Below are 20,444 nucleotides of genomic sequence, written 5' to 3'. Positions count from 1 at the left end.
CTGTCATTCTTGTACGATATATGTGGTTTATTCCATATGTGCTTTGTTAACTGTCCTTGATGTTATCAATGTACTAGAAAGAAAAAAACAAATAGGATTCTGATTACCAATATAACAGACCATTTACAAAATATAACAGGATTACTTTTAATGTATACATATCTTACATGATCTGATGAAGGGTCTCGGCCTTAAAGCATCAACTGTTCACTCTTTTCCATAGATGCTGCCTGGCCTGTTGAGTTCCTCCAGCATTTTGTGTGTATTACTTTGATTTCCAGCACCTGCAGGTTTTCTCTTGTTTGGAACATATGCAGAGGCCTGTTTCAGTAAAAGCAGCCTCCTCCATTAACCCACCTTCCCCTTCACCTGGTTTCACCTGTCACCTGCTAGCTTGTACACTTTCCCCTCCCTCCCACTACCTCATTCTGATTTCTGTCCCCTCAGCCCAAAACATGGCTGTTTATTTTCCTCCATAGATGCTGCCTGACCTGCTGAGTTCCTCCAGCATTTTGTGTGTGTTGCTTATGATTTCCAGCATCTGCAGAATTTCTTGTGTTTTAAATGATTCATTGTTTAAAAATGTTATCAACTGTAGGACAAAGTCACAAAACTTTTGGGAAAGATGAATGCAAGGCATAGCAAAATAGTTCTTTTTTATTGCATTTAGAAGAAAAATGGTGTTCAGAAACTCTAGATCCTTCAATCTAGTTATAGTGGTATATTTAATGAAAGTTAGAAAATGGCAGATGTAGAGTAATTACTTTCAATGTTACTTGAGTAAGGGGGGAGGATTGCATACCTGATAACCCAAGCAAATCAATATTAATCAGGGATGGTGACTTCAAAAACAAGATTCAGAGTACAAGTAATAAGTCAGCAAATTGATTACGAGAAAAAACTATTAAATAGTGATGTTCCTTGGGGCCAGTTTATTTCCAACTAATTTCAAAACAGCAATGTAAATGGCCTGGCTATGATCATCAAGGGTTTTGCTCATTAAGGAACAAGTCCTTTTAAATGAAAATTTGTACTTGTATTTCTGTCATTTAAGGTGAGAGAAAGAAACTGGGGAATTGTAATCAGCTAGGTTAAGATGCAGGGTTATAGTATCTGAACACTACAGTATGGAAACAAGCCCTTTGCCCCATCTAGTCCATGCCAAAATATTATTCTGACTAGTCCCATTGACCTGCACCTGGATCCTCCATATCTGTCCTATACATATACTTACCTGTATTTCTCTTAAATGTCGAAGTCAAATCCGCATCCACCACTTCTACTGGCAGCACATTTCGCACTCTCGCCACCTCTGAGTGAAGAAGTTTCCTTTTATGTTCCCTTTAAATATTTCACCTTTCGCATTTAACCTATTACCTAATGTCACCCAACCTCAGTGGAAAAATTCTGGTTGTATTTACTCTAGCTATACCAGTCATAATTTTGTCATTATCAAATCTCTCCTCATTGGCCTACACTCCACAAAATAGCAGTCCACACCTATTCAACTTTTTCCTATAACTTATGTCCTCTGGTACTGGCAACATGCTTGTAGATTTTCTTTACACTTTTTCAATCTTATTGATATCTTTCCACCAGGTAGATAACCAGAACTGCACACAATACTCCAGATTAGGCATCACCAACGTCTTATACAACTTCAATAACATAACATCACAACTCCTGTACTCAGTACTTTGATTTATGAAATTCAGTGTACCAAAAGTACACTCAACAGATAGACGTTTTCTATCTGTGACACTACTTTCAAGGAATACCATTCACTGTGTAAGTTACCTTGATTTGTCTCTCAAAGTCCACCATCTCACACTTGACTACATTAAATTCTATCTACCATTTTCAGCCCATTTTCCCCACTGTTCCAGATCCCACTGCAAAGTTTGATGGCTTTTCTCACTGTCCACTATACCCTAAATCTTGATGTCATCCACAAATTTGCTGTTCCAATTTACCACATTATCATCTAGATCTTTGATATAGATGACAAACAACAACTGACCTAGCACTGATCCCTGTGGCACTCGAATAATCACAGGCCTCCAATCAAGGAGTCAACAATCTATTACCTCTCTGTGGCTCCTCCTGGAAAGCCAGTGTTGAATCCAATTTCTAACCTCAGCTTGGATGCCAAGTGACTAGAATTCTTGACCATCCTCCCATCTGGGATCTTGTCAAATTCATGTGGACAATGTTCTCTGCCTTGCCTTCATCATGGTTCTTCATGGATAAAGTCCTCCCCTCCATTGAGCACATCTACATGAAGTGTTGTCGCAGGAAAGCGATTATCCATCTTCAGAGAACCCCACCACCCAGGACGTGCTCTCTTCTCACTGCTGCCATCAGGAATAAGATACATGAGACTCTAGACTCACACCACTAGGTTCAGGAATAGTTATTACCCCTCAGCCATTAAGCTCTTGAACCAAAGGGGATAATTACACTCAACTTCAGTTACACATCATTGAAATGTTCCCACAACCTATGGACTTACTTTCAAGGATTCCTCATCTCATGTTCTCAATATTTATTGTTAATTAATTATTTCCCCCCCCCCCCCATTTGCACAATTTGTTGTCTGTTGCACACTAATTGAACACCCAAGTTGTTGTGGTCTTTCATTGACAAACCTGGTAATATGTTTTGGAAAGGGATAAAGTATTGGCAAAGGAATGTGATATATGGGGTTAGTTGGAAGGCATATGATGCGGTAACTCAAAATGCTAAACTTTGAAACTCTTAGATCTGAGGTCTAGGTATTTACCTGGTTAGATTGATTGAGATAGAGAGTAGGGGTAATGTGTAGATTGATAAGGTGTGTTGGATTCTGGTGCTTAAGTCCAAGGTTCTTTTAGAAGTCAGGAACGAGGCATAAAAGTTGTTGCTTCACAATCATTTTATTAAGAGTTGATAGAATAAAGGGAAATTGAATTGAACAGGGACAAAATTCTACTACTTGAAGAGATAAAGATAAAGAAAAAGATAATTGATTGTTAAGCTGCAAAGATTTTTTTTTAATCTTGTAATTGTTCCTGCCTCCATTACTTCCTCTAGTAGCTCCTCCATTCACACCTCACCCTCTGTGTGGAAAACATACTCATCAGGTCGCTTTTAAATGGAACATAGAGCATAAAGCAATATAGCACAGGAGCAGAGCCTTCAGCCCATCATAAACACAAGAGATTCTGCAGGTGCTGGAAATCCAGAGCAACACACAAAATGCTGGAGGAACTCGGCAGGCCGGGGAACATCTATGGAAATAAATTAATAGTCAAAGTTTCGGGCCGAAACTTTTCATCAGGAGTCCTTTCAGCCCACTTGTGTTGTCAAATTAATTCAGCCAGTAATTTTTGCTCTCTCACCCTAAATCTATGCCTAATAGTTCTAGTCTCCCATCTCTTAGGAAATAGAAAGCGAACGTTCGCTTCATCTGTGCCCCTCATATGCCCCTCAAGATTTTATAAATTAACCCATCAGCCTTCTTTGTTCCAGGAAAAATGGTCCCTGCCTATCCAGCCTCGCCTTATAAAATAAACTGACCAGTACTGGCAACATCTGTGTGAATGTTTTCTGCACCCTTTCTAGCATAATCACGTTGTCTACAGTATGCTGATGAGAAGTACATGAAATACTCCAGGTGCACTCACTCCCACCAACGTCTTATTTAGGTGTAACATGACGTCCTAATTCTTCCACTCAGAGTCTCTCCGATGAAAGCAAACATGTCACACACTGTCTTCATCACTTTTTATCTACCTCTGTTGTCACTTCTGGGGGAATTCTGTACTTGTACCCCTAGGTCTTTGTTTTACCGGGTGCCCCAGGATCCTGCTTTAACTATGTATGTCCTCTCCTGATATAACCTCCCAGAATGCATCATTATGCACAAACCATTTTGATAGGATAATAAACCAGGTATCTAAACTGCCAAAGGTAAATATTACTGTAATAATTGTAAATGAAAACATCAGTTAGTATTTATGTAATATGGGCAAACGTGGTAATTGAATTCTGAGGCGGTAAGAATAAGACATCCATTAAATGATACTTCATGAGTAATGAAGGCCCGTAGGGGCTAAAAGATTTTTGTGCTTAATATTAAATTAAATTGCATACTAGAAATGGGTGTATATAACAAAGACTGCTCACATGCTGAGGGAGTATTGTCCTCAAGATCTGCTGGACAGGAACATGAAAGGGAAAAATTCTTCAGCCAGAAGGAGGTGAATCTGCAGAATCCATCGCCGCAGACAGCTGTGGGGAGCAAGTCATTGGGTATATTTAAAACAGATTGTTAGGTTCTTGATTAGTAAGGGCATCGAACCTTATTGGGGAGGAGAAATGGGGTAGAATGGAATAATAATCAGCTATGATGGAATGGAGGAGCAGACACAATGGGCCAATTGGTCTAATTCTACTCCTATGTCAAATGGTCTTAAAAATGAATTCAAAGCTGTGGTTAAGTTATATTTTTAATACAGTGAACATTTCTGGGTACCATACTTTTAGCTGGGCATATTAGCTTTGCACATTTATTTTGTGTCATAGTTGGATCAGGTGGAGAGGTGCAGGTGAATCAGTATCAGAATTAATTGAATTGACTTCATTTCTTACATCCTTCACATACATGAGTAAAAATCTTTACATTAGGTCTCTGTCTGAATGTGCAATGTGCAAATTATAGTAATCTTTAATAAATAGTATGTACAGTAAGATATATAACAGAGTAGTCAATATAGCTTAGAAGTGCAATTGTGTCAGTTTGAATTAATCAGTTTGATGGCCTGGTGGAAGAAGCTGTCCTGGAGCCTGTTGGTCCGGGCTTTAATGCTGCAATACCTTTTCCCAGATGGTAACAGCTGGAACAGTTTGTGGTTGGGGTGACTCGGGTCCCCAATGATTCTTCAGGCCCTTTTTATGCACTTGTCACTGTAAATGCACTGAATACTGGAAAGTTCACATCCACAAATGTGCTGATATCACTTTAATATCACTGTTATATGTTGTGAAATTTGTTGTTTTGTGGTAGAAGTACAGTGCAATACATTTAAAAAAATTTATAAATCACAATAGAAAAAATATATAAAGTTAAATAGGTAGTACAATAGAAAAAAATACTGCGTGTAGTGTACATGGATTCATTGTCCATTCAGAGATCTGATGGCACAATAGAAGAAGCTGTTCCTAAAACATTGGGTGTTGCCTTCAGGCTTTTGTACCTCCTTGCTGATAGTAGCAATGAGAAGAGGGCTTGTTCTTGGTGATGGAACTCTGTAATGATGGATGCCGCCTTCCTAAGGCATCACCTTTTGAAAATGTCCTCGATGCTAGGGAGACTAGTGCCATTATAGAGCTGGCTGAGTTTGCAACTTTCTCTAGAAACTTCCTAGAGTATTTGGTGACATACACTTGCAGATCTCCCCAGACTCCTAATGAAATATAGCTACTGCACTGCCTTCTTTGTAATTGCATCAATATTTTGGGCCCAGAAATTTTGACACTCAGGAACTTGAAACTGCTTACCCTTTCCAATGCTGATCCCTCAGTCAAGAATGGTGTGTGTTCACTCGACTTTCCCCTTCCTGAAATCTACAATCATGTCCTTTGTTTTACTGACGTTGAGTGCAAGGTTGTTGTTGCTACACCACTCAACTAGCTGATCTATCTCGCGCCTATATGCCTCCTTGTCACCATCTGAAGTTCTGCCAACAATAGTTGTGCCATCGCCAGGTTTTATAGATGCAGCTTGAGCTGTGCCTAACCACATAGTCTTGGCTGTAGGGAGAGTAGAGCAGTGAGCTAAGGTGATGATTTAAGATGAGCTTTTTGGAAGATAGGAAACTTATCTACAGCATGGTAATAGAAGTTTGGAAAAGTATTTTGCAATGTATTAACTTCATAAACCAATTTTATATCTGTTGAGATTTTGATAGATATAAAGGGAGTGAAGTTTCAGAGGGTGGAGTCATTTTATTAGATCTGTAATCCAGAGCCTTGACTTTATGATCTGGATACATTTTGCTTCTCATGATGGCAACAAGGGTATTTAATAGTTAATGAAATAAATCATTTGATGACAAAAAAAAATACAGGCTTACAATGGAAAATGTTTCTAATTCTTTGGTATCCATAGTAAAGATGAACATTTTGCATTCTGGCATGGTTAACTGTAGGCCCACAGCATAGTGTTTGAATCTTAACTGTTTTCAGAAATGACCATCCATGACCGTCTTTTTTAAGGATAATTACTGATGGGCCTAAGGCTGTATTTTGACATCAACATCTTTTATTTGAATCTAAAAAATTACTGAGTTAAGTTGCAGATCATCACAATATCAACGAATGGCAGAATTGTTTTGAGGAATTAAATTAATTGTTGTTATGAGTACTGTATATACTATTTCCCATTGGATGGCATTGTTACAGCTTGGCCAACTTATTTACACTTGTGTTCTTTTGTAACTTTTTGCCATCTGGGCAGCTTCAGTGCCTCTTAACTTGGGTCTATCATTGTTGTATAGGACTAAAGGATAATTCCCAATTATTTTAAATCTGTGTAAATACGGCGGTTTTCTTATCATTGCTTCCTTGTTGATCTCAGGGATATGTAGAGTAATTGTTCAGTTAGTGGCTTGGCTTAAATCTGATAATTTGGCACTGTGGAGAAAATGTATGTAAGATCATTGTCCTTTCAGTGGCCTAATATGTGTTTTTACCACTAAGCTATTAAGGTAGTGTAAATCTGTCTTTTATATGGTTAGAATTTTGGCCTGATCCAATAATCTACATTTCAGACTAACAATGCTTTTTCTCTGTAGGATTTGTCAGATTTTTAGAAGGATACTACATTGTATTGATAACTAAAAGAAGAAAAGTTGCAGATATTGGTGGCCATTCAATTTATAAAATTGAAGACACCAACAGTGTCTACATTCCAAATGATTCGGTTCGAATTGCGCATCCAGATGAAGCCAAGTAAGTGGACACAGGACAAGCTTAAGTTTTGATCCTTAATACAGTAAGATGCGCAAATAATTGACTTGGACAATTCACATGCATTGGCTTAGAAATTATTTGGCGCCGGAAAAGGCCCAAAGTACCACAATTTTAAAGGAAGCCTCATCAGCGTAAGCCTTAAAACAAAAGTGTTTTTTTTTCCTTTAAAGCTTCATAGCAACAGGTTAATGAGGGTAAACAGGTAATATAGGTCATGGAATCATGGTGATGAAGAAATTGGGAGTTGTTGTTAGAGTATAAGGAGGTCAATGGTGCAGATCGGAAAACCTCAGAACTGATGAATCACAAACATAAAATGCAGGAAACAGGAAATGCAGCGGGTCAGCAGTGCAGCTGGGTGAAGAGTAGGGATTATTTCTGGGTTTGATGAATTTAGATGGATGAGTAGTGATTAGAATTGCAATCATAGATTAATCAAGATCAACAGCAAGAGGATGGGTAGTAGGATTGAATATTAAAAATAATTCTTAAATCAGGAGTTGGCAAATGCCAGATGGATGCTTCAGTTTCCATGGCCACCGACTAATCAGATTGCTCTTCTTTAAGTACCATTTTATCAAGACTCATATTTCTTAACCTGATTTCAATATCTGATTCTGTAAAATTGTCATATATCATTCATGGACTTCAATGTGCAAATGAGTCTTGAACTAAAATCTTTACCATAAATGTGTATTTATGAAGTGGAGGACTTGTAACAAATTTTGTTAACAATGATAGAATTTCTAACCCATATAAATTATCACTGTTTTATATTGCTTTTTGTTCTTAAATTAATTTTACCATGGTTTGAAACCTTTCACATCGGTCTTTTACAGTTCTAGGCTCAATTGGACCATTGACATAATTTCTGATGTTCATACCCTATAATCCCAAGAATCCTTATAATCCCAGGTTATCAACTGTATACGTACACTAAAAAGCAAGAGGGTACCTAGAAAGAGGGTAGGAACTCAAGGACAAAGTTGGAAATGTATGTCTGGAGCCAGAGGAAGTGGGCAAGATACTAAATGAATAGTATGTATTGATATTCACCAGGGAGAATGATGTGTAGATAGTAAAATCAGGGAAAGATATGCTGATATTGTAGCGAATGTTTAAAAAAAATAGGAGGAGGAAGTGTTGAACTTTTTAAGGACAAAAGGATGAATAAACCCCAGGGCCTGATGAGAACTATGTCAGATTATAGAAAGAAGCAAGAAAGGACCTTGACATAGATCTTTGTATCTTCTTTAGCCTCAGGCAAGCTTCCAGGAAGCTGGAGGAAAGCCAATGTATTCCTTTGTTTAAGAAAGGCAATAGAGATAAATCAGGAGTTTATAGGTCAGTGTGCCTTACTCAGTAGTATTGGAGAAGAGTTTGAAAGACAGGATTAATTTACAACTGAAAAAGCCTACTTTTATCAGGAGTAGTGAGCATGGATTTTTGAGGAGGTGGAAAAGATGATTGATGAGGGTAGGGCAGTGGTAGTCGTATGCATAAATTTAGTAAAGCTATCAATGAGGCCCTTTGTAAATTGATGCAGTTGTTTCTAAACTCAGATCCTCCTGTGGAGTGCTTTTTTTCAGAGGTGTTGTAGAGTATATAGCATGACTTAATGTGAGGGTAAATACAGATGAGGGAGGTGTTGGTTACATCACTTGACTTTGTAATGTATGTTTGGAAGGAAAAATTTCAGGGTTGGCTTGCTAGCATAGTTCATTAGCCTTTAGAAAACTGACTTTGCTGTACAACTGTACTGTATTGAACATGTCACTATTACCTATTTTGGTTGGCTAGTATTCTGCCAGATAATAAACTATAGATCCCTTTTGCTTGCTGTTCACCCACATTCTAAAACTTGGTCTTAATGATCCATGTCATTACTTGGCTTGATATGAGATAAGAGGAGTGGGCCCATTGTTTTTTAAACTTTGAAAATGAGCTATGCATGCTTGTTCTCAGCCTAACAAGATCTATTACCATAGAACCATAGAAACTACAGCACAGAAACAGGCCCTTTGGCCCTTCTTGGCTGTGCCGAATTAATATTAATGGCTTCCTCAGTGATGATTCTAAGTAATACATTTTCAGTTTTGCATAAAAGTGCCTTCTCTGAACATTTCTTAATGTATTTTTGAACTACATAAGACATATGGACAATAATGTAAGTGATAGAAAGAACATAAACACAATAGATCCTGCGGATATCCAGAGTAACACACACAAAATGCTGGAGGAACTCAGCAGGTCAGGCAGCATCTATGGAGCAGACTAAGCGGTTGAGGTTTTGGGCTGAGGCCCTTTTTCTGTCAAAACATTGACTGTTTCTTCCTCCCTTTGGATGCTACCTGACCTGCTGAGTTCCTCCAGCATCTTATGTGTGATATAGGAACAACAGTTTAGCTGACCAGTTGGAAATATTGTTCAAGAAATTACCATGTTTCTTTTAATTTACTGTCCCTCAATATTCAACAATAAAACTATTAAAATCAAATATTTATTTTTCTCCCCCGTTAGGTATGTGAAAATTTTCCAAAGTGTAGATCTTTCCAGCAATTTTTATTTCAGGTAAGCCTTTGCTTTTATTCGTAATTTTCATAATTACATTAATATTGTATGTTATTTAGCTTTCCCTATTTGTATTTCAATTGAATAAAATTGGGCTACAGGAGATTCAGAGGAGCTATAAAATAGAGAAATCTGCTTGCAATCATTTAGGGTTTGGAGTACTTGGTACAATCTTGGTTCTCTTAAAGAAGATTCTGAATTACTTATCACATGCACATCGAAACATACAATGAAATGTAACATTTCCATTGACAACCAACACACCCAAAGATGAGCTGGAGGCAGCCTGCAAGTGTTGCCACACATTCTGTTGCCAACGTAGCATGCCCACAATGCTCGGCAGAACAACACAGAGCAAAATAAAACAGAATATAAGAAGAAACAGTGCAACAACAGTGAAACAAGTCCCATTCCACCCTCCCTCCCACCTCACCCATGTACACGCTGTACACCCATTAACCCCAATGGACCCGTGGATTCATAGATATGGGCCCACAACCTCCCAGTAGACTTGCAGAGATTCGCAGAATCAGGGCTTCGGCCATCAAGCCTCAGCTTTCTGATCCCTTCGAGCTTCAGTCTGAATCTCTGATCGACCTGGGGGCTTCGATCTGGATCTCTGATTGACCTTTGTGCTTTGATCTTGGGTATTGACCCAGGACTTGCAGATGATGACGAATGAGGGCCCAGACTCTTGACCCTCAAATGCCGGTCTCGCTGATGACGGTTTCCCAAAAACTAGATCTTGAATTGCAATCTTGCCAATAACGGAACCCTAACCATCCTTACCACTGGCTCGACATCCAACCTTGCCCCTACTGCTTACCTTTGAATGTAAAGCAGATACCCATTCTCCATTTCTCCCACATCCCTGTCCCTAAACCCTACCTGACCCCTAACTCCCCTCTCTGTCCCCAAAACTATCCCTACAAACCTAACAGTCTATATTTACAGTCAATTTAGGAAGGTTCACTGGGTTGATTCCTGGGGTGAAAATATTGCTGTATGAGGAACAATTGAGCAGGTTGTGCCTACAATATTTACAATAAGGTAATTTATTTTTCTTGCTATAAGATTCAGAAGAGACATTTATCCTCTGGGAATCTCAAACTTGGACACACAGTTTCAGAATAAGAGCTTAAAGATAGATAAGGAAGAATCTTCTGAATTCTGTTTCTAGAGGCAAACGTTTGGCTTCCTAAAATGCTATAAATATGAATGAGTATTTTCACTTGCTGGTTTTATTATTCCAGCACATTTCAGGGCTGACTTCTCTCCCCGAAGTCTTATCTCTGTCCTAATGTATGTAGGGTACTATTTAATCATCTGCTGCTGTACTTTCTGACATGGTCACTTTTATTAAACTCCTGAATTCTCATATTTGTTTTCAAATTGCTTTTCTTTCCCAATCGTTGAACTCCTGCAGCATAATGATCTTACAAAATACACTAACTCCTTTAATTCTTGATACCCTGTGGAAAATATTTTCTTTTAAAGATCATGTATAAAATCTACATTTCTGACACAGTTTTTGCCATCTGAAACAAAATCTTGAAAGTATTCAACTGAAGAATAAAAGCAGGAAGTACTTTTTGTTAAGAGACTTTATCAATTGGTATTACAGGTTTCCCCCGCCATCCGAAGGTAGAGCGTTCCTATGAAACGGTTCGTAAGCCGAAATGTCGTAAAGCGAAGAAGCTTCGCAGACCCAAAAATAACCTACCAAATCATGCCAAATAACACATAACACCTAAAATAACAGTAACATATAGTAAAAGCAGGAACGATACGATAAATACACAGCCTATATAAAGTAGAAATACTTCTCTACAACGATTGCCTGCACAGATCTCCGTAGCGAAAATCTCACGCAAGCGCTGTTGGCATAAACGCGCTCTCCAGTAACCTTTAAACTATGAAGCTGCCAAATCTACCAAATAACACGTAAAAATACACAGCCTATATAAAGTAGAAATAATATATGTACAGTGTAGTATCACTTACCGGAATTGGGAAAACAGCGCCGAGCACACTGATGATGGTGTGTTAGACTGAGTCGTTGCAGGCTGGGTGGTGCAGTGGCCTCCACCCTCCGGACCGCCGACCCGATACATTGCCGCGCAGAACGCAGCAGTAGCCGGGAGGCACACAGCACATCGTTAAGAAAAAAGCTGAAATAAACATGCTAATTAATTAGGTGCTGCCCGGCACGTAAACGTCGGCGCAGATCAGAGGCGATTGCCGATTGCATTGCCTCTGATCTGGGCCGACAATTATGTGTTGGAGGCACCTAATTAATTAGCATGTTTATTTCGGCTTTTTTCTTAAAGAAGTGCTGTGTGCCTCCCGGCTACCGCTGCGTTCTTCACGAATCAGTACAGTATCTGTCCGGGGCCCGGGTGTTGGGGTGGTGGGACACGGGGGTGTCATCTCATCGTCGATCAGGGCAGGCAGCTCATCTTCTCCTATGACTGCCCGCCTCAATGTCGAAGGTCGAGGTTTGTCATCTGCTGTGGCTGATGTCGAGGGCTTGCTTGACTGCTGAGCCTCGCGCAGTTTTCTATCATACAGTTTTTTGTAAGCACTCAAACCATCCTGCAAATATCCCCTAAACCTACGTACCCTTTCAAAATTAAAGTCGTACTTTATCATTGCAGTGAAAATCTCATGCAGTTGCTTCACTTTCTGCATTGTTATCCTTTCCTCTTCCAATTGCATCAGCTCTTCATCTATCAATTCTTGGTCATGGGATGCCAAAACCTCTTCAACATCATCTTCGTCAACTTCCACAAGCCAAACTCACTTTGTCCTTACTTCGTTCACCACGATCAAAACGCTTAATTATGTCTAGTATTACACTAAGTGTAACACCCTTACGAGCTCTTTCAGGCTTTTCTGATACCTTAGAACTCATCTTGCAAACGGCTGCTCACAGGCACATGTTTCAGCAATGCCATTCCGAATCCGGGGCAGAGCGGCTGCTCGCGGCGCGCGCTGCCTTTCTTCGTAACAGTGAAAACACCTTCTGAAAGCGAAAACAGGGTACTAATGTAGGTCTTTCGTAACAGTGAGGTTTCGTAAAGCGAACGTTCGAAAAGCGGGGGACACCTGTATAAAGGTGACTTGTGAGTCAGACAGGAAACTTTGCATGATATTCCTATGTGATGCACCATTTTGATAAACAGGCTAAACCAGGGGATGGTTGCTGAGTTAAGGCTGATTTATACTTGTGCGTACGGGCTACGCTGTAGGCCTGATTTATACTTTTATGTAGCCCTACGCTGTAGCGAGCATGCGTAGTTGTGTCTGTGTCGCTGTGCAATTCACCGCCAAAACGCTAGTTGGCGGTGGGGTTTCTATGCCACTGTGTTGAGTTTCTTCATGAGAGACATGGACGAGGAAATGCATTTCAAATATTTTCGGATATCGGCAGGAAGATTTGACAATTTGGTTCATCGTCTCCAACAATTTATTTCGCATCAGTGTACATACATAGCGGAGAAAAGCAACCGGAAATGCGTAGGAAGAAATACGATGCTACCAAGCGGACCAATCACAGTTGACGCATGAGTTACATTTTTGGGGAGGTGCACGTCACCCTATGGCGTAGGGTATGTGGTACCTGCGATGTACATTTGACGCAGAAGTACAAATTGGGCTTTAGGGATACACCATTCCTAACGTGTGAAGTCAGATCTGACATACGGGGCAGATGGAGATCTACAGTGAGATCCAACAGCCAGGAAGGCGGTTCTGCAAAGCTCTGTGAAGAACAAAGGACATAACGAGGCACAGAAGAAATCACGGTTGTCCACTGTATCCAAGGAAGACCCCAGTTGTGACGTCTATTAGTAACACTGGACCCGGACTTCTGAGGTCGAGAGTGTAACTGCAACAGTGCAATGGCTTTTCCACTTTAAAAACTCTTCTGCACAGGTTTTCTATCATTGTCATATACGATGGCCAACCACTAGTTGTTTCGGTAGTGGTCTAATTTGTTCTATATTTCATTTAAATACATAATTTGTTACTCAGTTAAATAGTAGTTTGGTCTTTTTTTTTAATACCTTTTTAACTATTTCCATGAAAATTTGACTAATTGTGGCAGCTGCTTAATTGGGCCAAAATGTACTGGTCCCAATGTAGGCCAGTTAACCAGAATCCACTGTATATCAAAATATAAAATTGAGTAAGTAGTGCAAAAAGAGAGCGAAAATAGAGAGGTATTGTTCATGGGTTGGTCCATTGTCCATTCAGAAATCTGATGGCAGATGGGAAGACGCTGTTCCTAAAATGTTGATTTTGTGTCTTTAGGCTCCTCTACCTCCTCCTTGATGATAATAATAAGAAATAAGCGAGTACTGAGAGATGGGGATTCATAATGATGGATGCTGCCTTTTTGAGGCATCATCTTTTGCAGATTTCTCTGATGCTGGGGAGGCTGGTGCTCTTGATGGAGCAGGCTGAGTTTGCAAACCGCTGCAGCTTTTTCTGATCCTGTGCAGTGGCCCCTCCATACTAGACGGTGATGCAACCAGTTAGAATGCTCTCCACGGTACATCTGTAGAAATTTGCGAGTGTTTTGGGGACATACTAAATCTCCACAAACTTCTAATGAAATATAACAGCTGATGTGCTATCTTCATAATTGCATCAATATGTTGTGCTCAGGATAGACCTTCGGAGATTTTGACATGCAGACACTTGAAACTGCTGGCCCCTCAATGAAGACCGTGTGTGTTCTCTCAACTTCCTCTTCCTGAAGTCCACAATCAGTTCTTTCAGTCTTACTGATGTTGCAACATCACTCAACCAGCTGATCTGTCACACTCCTGTACACTCCGTAGTGATCAGCATAGATTCTACCGACAACAGTTGCGTCATCGGCAAATTTATAGATGGCATTTAAGCTGTGCCAAGTCACACAGTCATGTGTATAGAGAGAGCAGTGGACTAAGCACACATTGGTGAAGCGTGCTTGATTGTCAGCAAGGCGGAGGCATTATTTCTGATCCATTCTGACTATAGTCTCCCAATGAGGAGGGCAAGGATCCAGTTGCAAAGGGAGGTACAGAGGCCCAAGTTTTGAAGTTTGTTGATTGGTACTGAGGGACTGGTGGTCTTGAATGCTGAGATGTAATCAATAAACAGCACCCTGGCGTACCCTGTTGTCCACTTGGTCCAAGGCTGAGTAAAAATCCAATGAGATTGCATCTGTTGTAGACTTATTATGGCGGTAGGTAAAATGCAGTGGTTCCAGGCCCTTGCTTAGGCAGGAGTTAATTCTTGCCATGACCAACCTCTCAAAGCACTTCATCGCAGTTGATGTGATTGTAACTGGGTAATAGTCATTGAGGCAGCTCACCTTGCTTTTCTTGGGCACTGGTATGATTCATCCCTTTTTGAACTAGATGGGAACCTCCACTTGCAGCAGTGAGGGATTGAAGATATCTGTGAACCGTCATGCCAGTTGGTTGGCACAGATTCTTTTTGCCCTACCAGGTATACTAGCAGGGGCTGAAGTCTTGCGAGCATTCACCCTCTTGGACATCGGCATCTGAGACAGAGATCACATGGTCGCCAGATGTTGCAGGGATTCACACACACAGGTGTAGTTTTATTCTCTCTTTCAAAGTGCATTAATGCCATTCTCATCTGGGAGTGAAACAGCATAGACATTTATGATGCTAGGTTTCCTTTGTAGGAAGTAATGGCCTGCAAACCCTGCCAGATCTGACATGTATCCGATTCCACCTCAACTTCAATTAGGATTGTTCTTTTGCTCTTAAAATAGCCATCTGTAGGTCTTAGCTGGACATCTTGTAGAGTTCTAGATCGGCAGACTTGAACACCACAGATCTAGCCTTCATCAAACTGTGAATGTCCTGGTTCATCCATGTCTTCTGGTTTGGGTATGTCCAGTATGTTCTCAAAGGTACACAATAATCCACACAAGTCTTTATAAAGTTGGTTACAACTGTTGCATATTCATTCAGAGGAATTATAGAGTCCTAGAGTACTATAGCACAGAAGCAGGCACTTCGGCCCATCTAGTCTATGCTCAACTGTTATTCTCCCCAAACCCATTGACCTGAACCTAAACAATAGCTGTCTACACCCCTGCCACCTATGTGATTATCCAAATTTCTTTTAAGTGTTAAAATTGAATCCGCATCCACCCCTTTTGCTGGCAGCTCATTCCACACTCTCACCACCCTCTAAGTGAAGAAATTCCCCCTCATTTTCCCCTTAAACATTTCACCTTTCACTCTTAACCCATGACTTCTAGTTCTAGTGTCACCTAACCTCAGTGGAAAAAGCCAACTTACATTTACTTATAATTTTATGGTATACCTCCATCAAATCTCTGCTCCAATAACTTGTGTACTACTGATGTCAGGCCTCAACAGCTAATAATTTCCCGGCTAATTCTTAGAAGGCTTTCTTAAACAACAGAGCAGCATAAGCCATCCACCAGCTTTCCAGCACCTCACCGTGACAGAGGACATTTTAAATACCTCTGCTGGGGCCCCTGCAGTTTCCGTAGTAGCCTTTCACATGGGAACACCTTGTCAGGCCCTAGGGATTTATCCACCTTAATTTGCATCAAGACAGAAAGCAGCAGCTCCTCGGTAATCTGTAAACAGTCCATGATCTCTCTGCTGTTTTGCTTCACTTATATAGACTGTGTAAATACAAATACAAAAAATAATCTCTTTTGGCTGCAAGCATAGATGCTGTTCTTCAAGAAGACAAATCTTTTCCCTTGCTATCCTTTTACTTTTAATATATCCGTATAAACCCATGGTAATTCTCCTTCACCTTGTCTGCTGGAGCAGGGATCCCCAACCTTTTTCAAACAGCAGACTGGTTTAATATTGACAATATTCTTGCGGACCGGCTGAACGGGTGGGGGGGGGCGCATAGGGTTGCAAACGGACAAGAGCAGCAGTCAAATACGTTGTGTTTATCTCAAGAAAGACTACCATGACCATGAAGCCTTGTATGGGCACCTGTGTGCGCATGCGGGTACGTGCCGATTTTTTTCTACAAATCGTTTTTGGCGATTCTGTTTAGTGAAACTACACTGTACATACATTATTTCTACTTTATATAGGCTGTATATTTATCATATCATTCCTGCTTTTACTTTATGTTAGTGTTATTTTAGGTTTTATGTGTTATTTGGTGTGATTAGGTAGGTAATTTTTTGAGTCTGGGAACGCTCAAAAAATTTTCCCATATAAATGAATGGTAGTTGCTTCTTCGCTTTACGCCATTTCGGCACAAAAGGTTTCATAGGAACGCTCTACCTTAGCGGGGGAAACATGGGACAAGGGCGGTCCTGTATGGGACAAACCAATTTAGCCCAATATACGGGACGTCCTGGCTAATACGGGACAGTTGGCAACCCTGGGGCGGGGGTGTTAATCACGACTGGAATATAGGTGATAAATTAACTATAAGTCACTTATAAGTGGCTAATACACTCAATTTTGTTTCTAAAGTGGTTTATCTAACGAATTTAATATTAAACACAGCGCATATTTTCCTTGCATGAATATAGTGGTATGTCAATTATAAGTACTTATAAGTCAATAGCGTCATAACATTTTAAGTAACGTTTGGATATTAAACACACAGCGCATATTTTCCTTGTATGAACATATAAAATCATTGCAACACACCAATATCGCTGAATCAGTGGGAACCCTGGGCTTGTTTCCCTGCAACAACACGGTCCCATCGAGGGGTGATGGGAGACAGCAATACTTGAAGGAGGTTCCTTATGTCCAGTCTATTCCGCAATTTAGTTTTTGTTGCATTCATTGCTGAAAACCCCGCTTCGCAGAGATATGTTGGAAATGGAAGCAATGTTTTCAGTGCTTTCGTGGCTACCTCAGGATATTTAGCCTTGACTTTGATCCAGGATGCCGGCAGAGATGTTATGTCAGACATACTTTTCAGCCCGTCGTCATTTGCAAGCTCGAGGAGTTGATCTTCTTCCCGCGCTGACGTGAATGATGCGTGCGTAATGACCTCGCGTGCGTTCAAATTCAACAGTGGGCGTGATAGGGAATGAGGAAAGGTGCAGCTGACTTATATCGCCAAATCATATCATTTCCTCGCAGCCCGGGAGCACATGCTTTGTGGCCCGGTGGTAGGGGACCACTTTGTGAGAGCAACCTTATGCCTTCTTTTAGTTCTCCTGATTTCCAGCTTAAGTGTTCTTTTGCATTTCTTATACTCATCAAGTATCCCATTTATTCCTTGCTGTCTATACATGCTATGCATCTCCTTCTTCTTAACCACGGTCTAAATTTCTCTCAAAAACTAAATCTGTTAGCCTTGCCTTTTATTCAACATTCAAACTGCATTCTAAAGATTTCACTTTTAAAGGACTCCCACTTACCAAGCACACCTTTACCAGAAAGCAACCTGTCCCAATCCACATTTACTAGATCCTTTCTGATACCATCAAAATTGGCTTTTCTCCAATTTAGAATCACAACGCAAGTACCATAGGTATCCTTCTCCATAATTATCTTGAAACTAATAGAATTATGACCACTAGATCCAAAGTGATCCCCTTCACACACTTCTGTCACCAGTATTGCACTCTCTCTACTTGAGATGTCTATATATTGATTAACAAAACTTACTGTACATACTTAAAATATCCCATCCAACCCTTTCACAGTATAGGAATCGAAATCAATATGTGGAAAGTTAAAATTACCTCGTATCACAACCTTGTGTTTCTTGCAACAGTCTGCGATCACTCTACAAATTTGCTCCTTTAAATCCGGCTGACTATTGGGTGGTCTATAATATAATTCCGTTAACATGGTCATCCCTTTCTTATTTCTCAGTTCCACCTGTTTAGCCTCAGTAAACAAGCTCTCCAGTCTGTCCTGCTTAGTACTACAGTGACATTTTCCCTGACTAGTAATGCCAACCCTTCCCTTTATTCCAGTGGTCTGCAACTACCGGGCCGCAAGGAAACCATATGATTTGGTGATAGGAATCAGCTGCACCTTTCCTCATTCCCTGTCATGCCCAATGTTAAGCTTGAACGCACGGGAGGTCATTACCCCCACGTCATCCGTGTCAACGCGGGAAGAAGATCAACTCCTCGAGCTTGCAACTGACGGCGGGCTGAAAAGTATGTTTGACATAACATCTCTGCCAGCATTCTGGATCAAAGTCAAGGCTAAATATCCTGAGATAGCCAGGAAAGCACTGAAAACGTTGCTTCCATTTCCAACATATCTCTGCAATGAATGCAATGAAAATTAAACTGCGGAATAGACTGGACATAAGGAACCCCCTTCGAGTATCGCTGTCTCCCATCACCCCTCGATAGGACCGTCTTGTTGCAGGGAACAAGTATTCAGCCCAGGGCTGAATTGTTATATAACCATATAATAATTACAGCACAGAAAAAGGTGATCTCTGCCCTTCTAGTCCGTGCCAAATGCTACTCTCACCTAGTCCCACCGACCTGCACTCAGCCTGTAACCCTCCATTCCTTTCCTGTCCATATACCTATCCAATTTTTCTTTAAATGATAATATCGAACCTGCCTCTACAACTTCTACTGGAAGTTCGTTCAACACTTACTTCAAGCTCCCCTGTCCTCCCCTGATAATTGACTTATCACTATATTCATGCGAGGAAAATATGCGCTGTGTGTTTAATATTAAATTCATTAGGTAAACCCTTTTAGAAACGAAATTGAGTGTATTAGCCACTTATCACCTATATTCCGATCGTAACACTCCCCCCCCGAACAGAATCGCTAAAAACGATTTGTAGAAAAAAATCGGCACATACACACATGTGCAAGTCATGCATGGGTACTGGTGCCCGCGCAAGGCTTCAGGGTCATTCTAGTCTTTCTCGGGGTAAACACAACGTACGTGACTGCTAATCTTGTCCGTTGGCAACCCCCCCCCCCCCGGAGTCGGCTGGTCTGCAGTGCAAAAAAGGTTGGGGACCCCTGCTTTATTCCGTCCATTTCTATCATGATTAAAGCAACGGAACCCCGGAATATTGAGCTACCAGTCTTGCCCCTCCTGCAACAAAGTCTCACTAAGGCTACAATGTCATAATTCCATGGGCTGTTCCATACTCTAAGCTCATTGTCTCACCTACAATATTCCTAGCATTGAAATAGATGTACCTCAAATTTGCTATTCCCTCCGTACTCAACCTTTTGATTTCTGTATCTGTATGTAGGCTTAACAACATCTTTCCCCGTAACCACTGCACCAGTTGTCATGGCGCTCTGGTTCCCATCCACTTGCAACTAGTTTAAATCTCCTCCCCCCTCCACCCCCTGTCTAGAGCACTGGGGGTGAGCCATATCTCCATGAAGTAAAGTACACAGTGTTTCCTGATGTCCCTCTGACGCTTCCGTCTTGCTCTGAGGTCTGCGATTTTATTTTCCAGAAACTGTACATCAGCCAGCAGCATGATAGGGAGTGGGGGTGTCAGGGACCTGCGTCACATTGGCATCAAAGGCCAATTGTCATATGATCTTTTATCCTAAGTTTTAATGAGATTTGAGGATGGCCTTGGGTCTCATGGTGATAATGCTATTCAACTTTAAGGATAAGTAGCAGCACTCTCATGTTGGAGATGATCATTGTGTGGTGCTTTCTTCTACAAATTCTGCTTGTTGTTTTTCAGCCTATGCCTGAATGTTGTTTAAATCTTGCTGCATGCAGGCAAGACTGTGATTATTCTCTAAACTGCTGCAAATAGAATTCAATATTACATTTGTATCAGTAAATCTAATTTTCAGTGCAAATATTAATGATGAATCAGCTGAAGATGACTAGGACTAAAAGAAT

At 40.6% G+C, this 20,444-nt stretch overlaps 1 protein-coding gene across 2 annotated transcripts in view; it reads left to right on the top strand.

Moving 5' to 3' along the window:
• fig4a (FIG4 phosphoinositide 5-phosphatase a) overlaps window positions 1-20,444 on the top strand; it is a 120,031-nt gene that overhangs the window by 20,225 nt on the left and 79,362 nt on the right. For both annotated transcript variants that reach the window (XM_063040771.1, XM_063040772.1), the window contains 2 exons: window positions 6,837-6,993; window positions 9,535-9,585. In XM_063040771.1, coding sequence (XP_062896841.1) covers window positions 6,837-6,993; window positions 9,535-9,585 — 208 coding nt within the window. The remainder of the gene's footprint in view (window positions 1-6,836; window positions 6,994-9,534; window positions 9,586-20,444) is intronic.

The sequence above is a fragment of the Mobula hypostoma genome, chromosome 2 (genome assembly GCF_963921235.1).
Source record: "Mobula hypostoma chromosome 2, sMobHyp1.1, whole genome shotgun sequence".
Taxonomy (NCBI): Eukaryota; Metazoa; Chordata; class Chondrichthyes; order Myliobatiformes; family Myliobatidae; genus Mobula; species Mobula hypostoma.
Note: the sequence above shows the minus strand (reverse complement) of the source record. Positions and strands in the feature narration are given on the sequence as shown.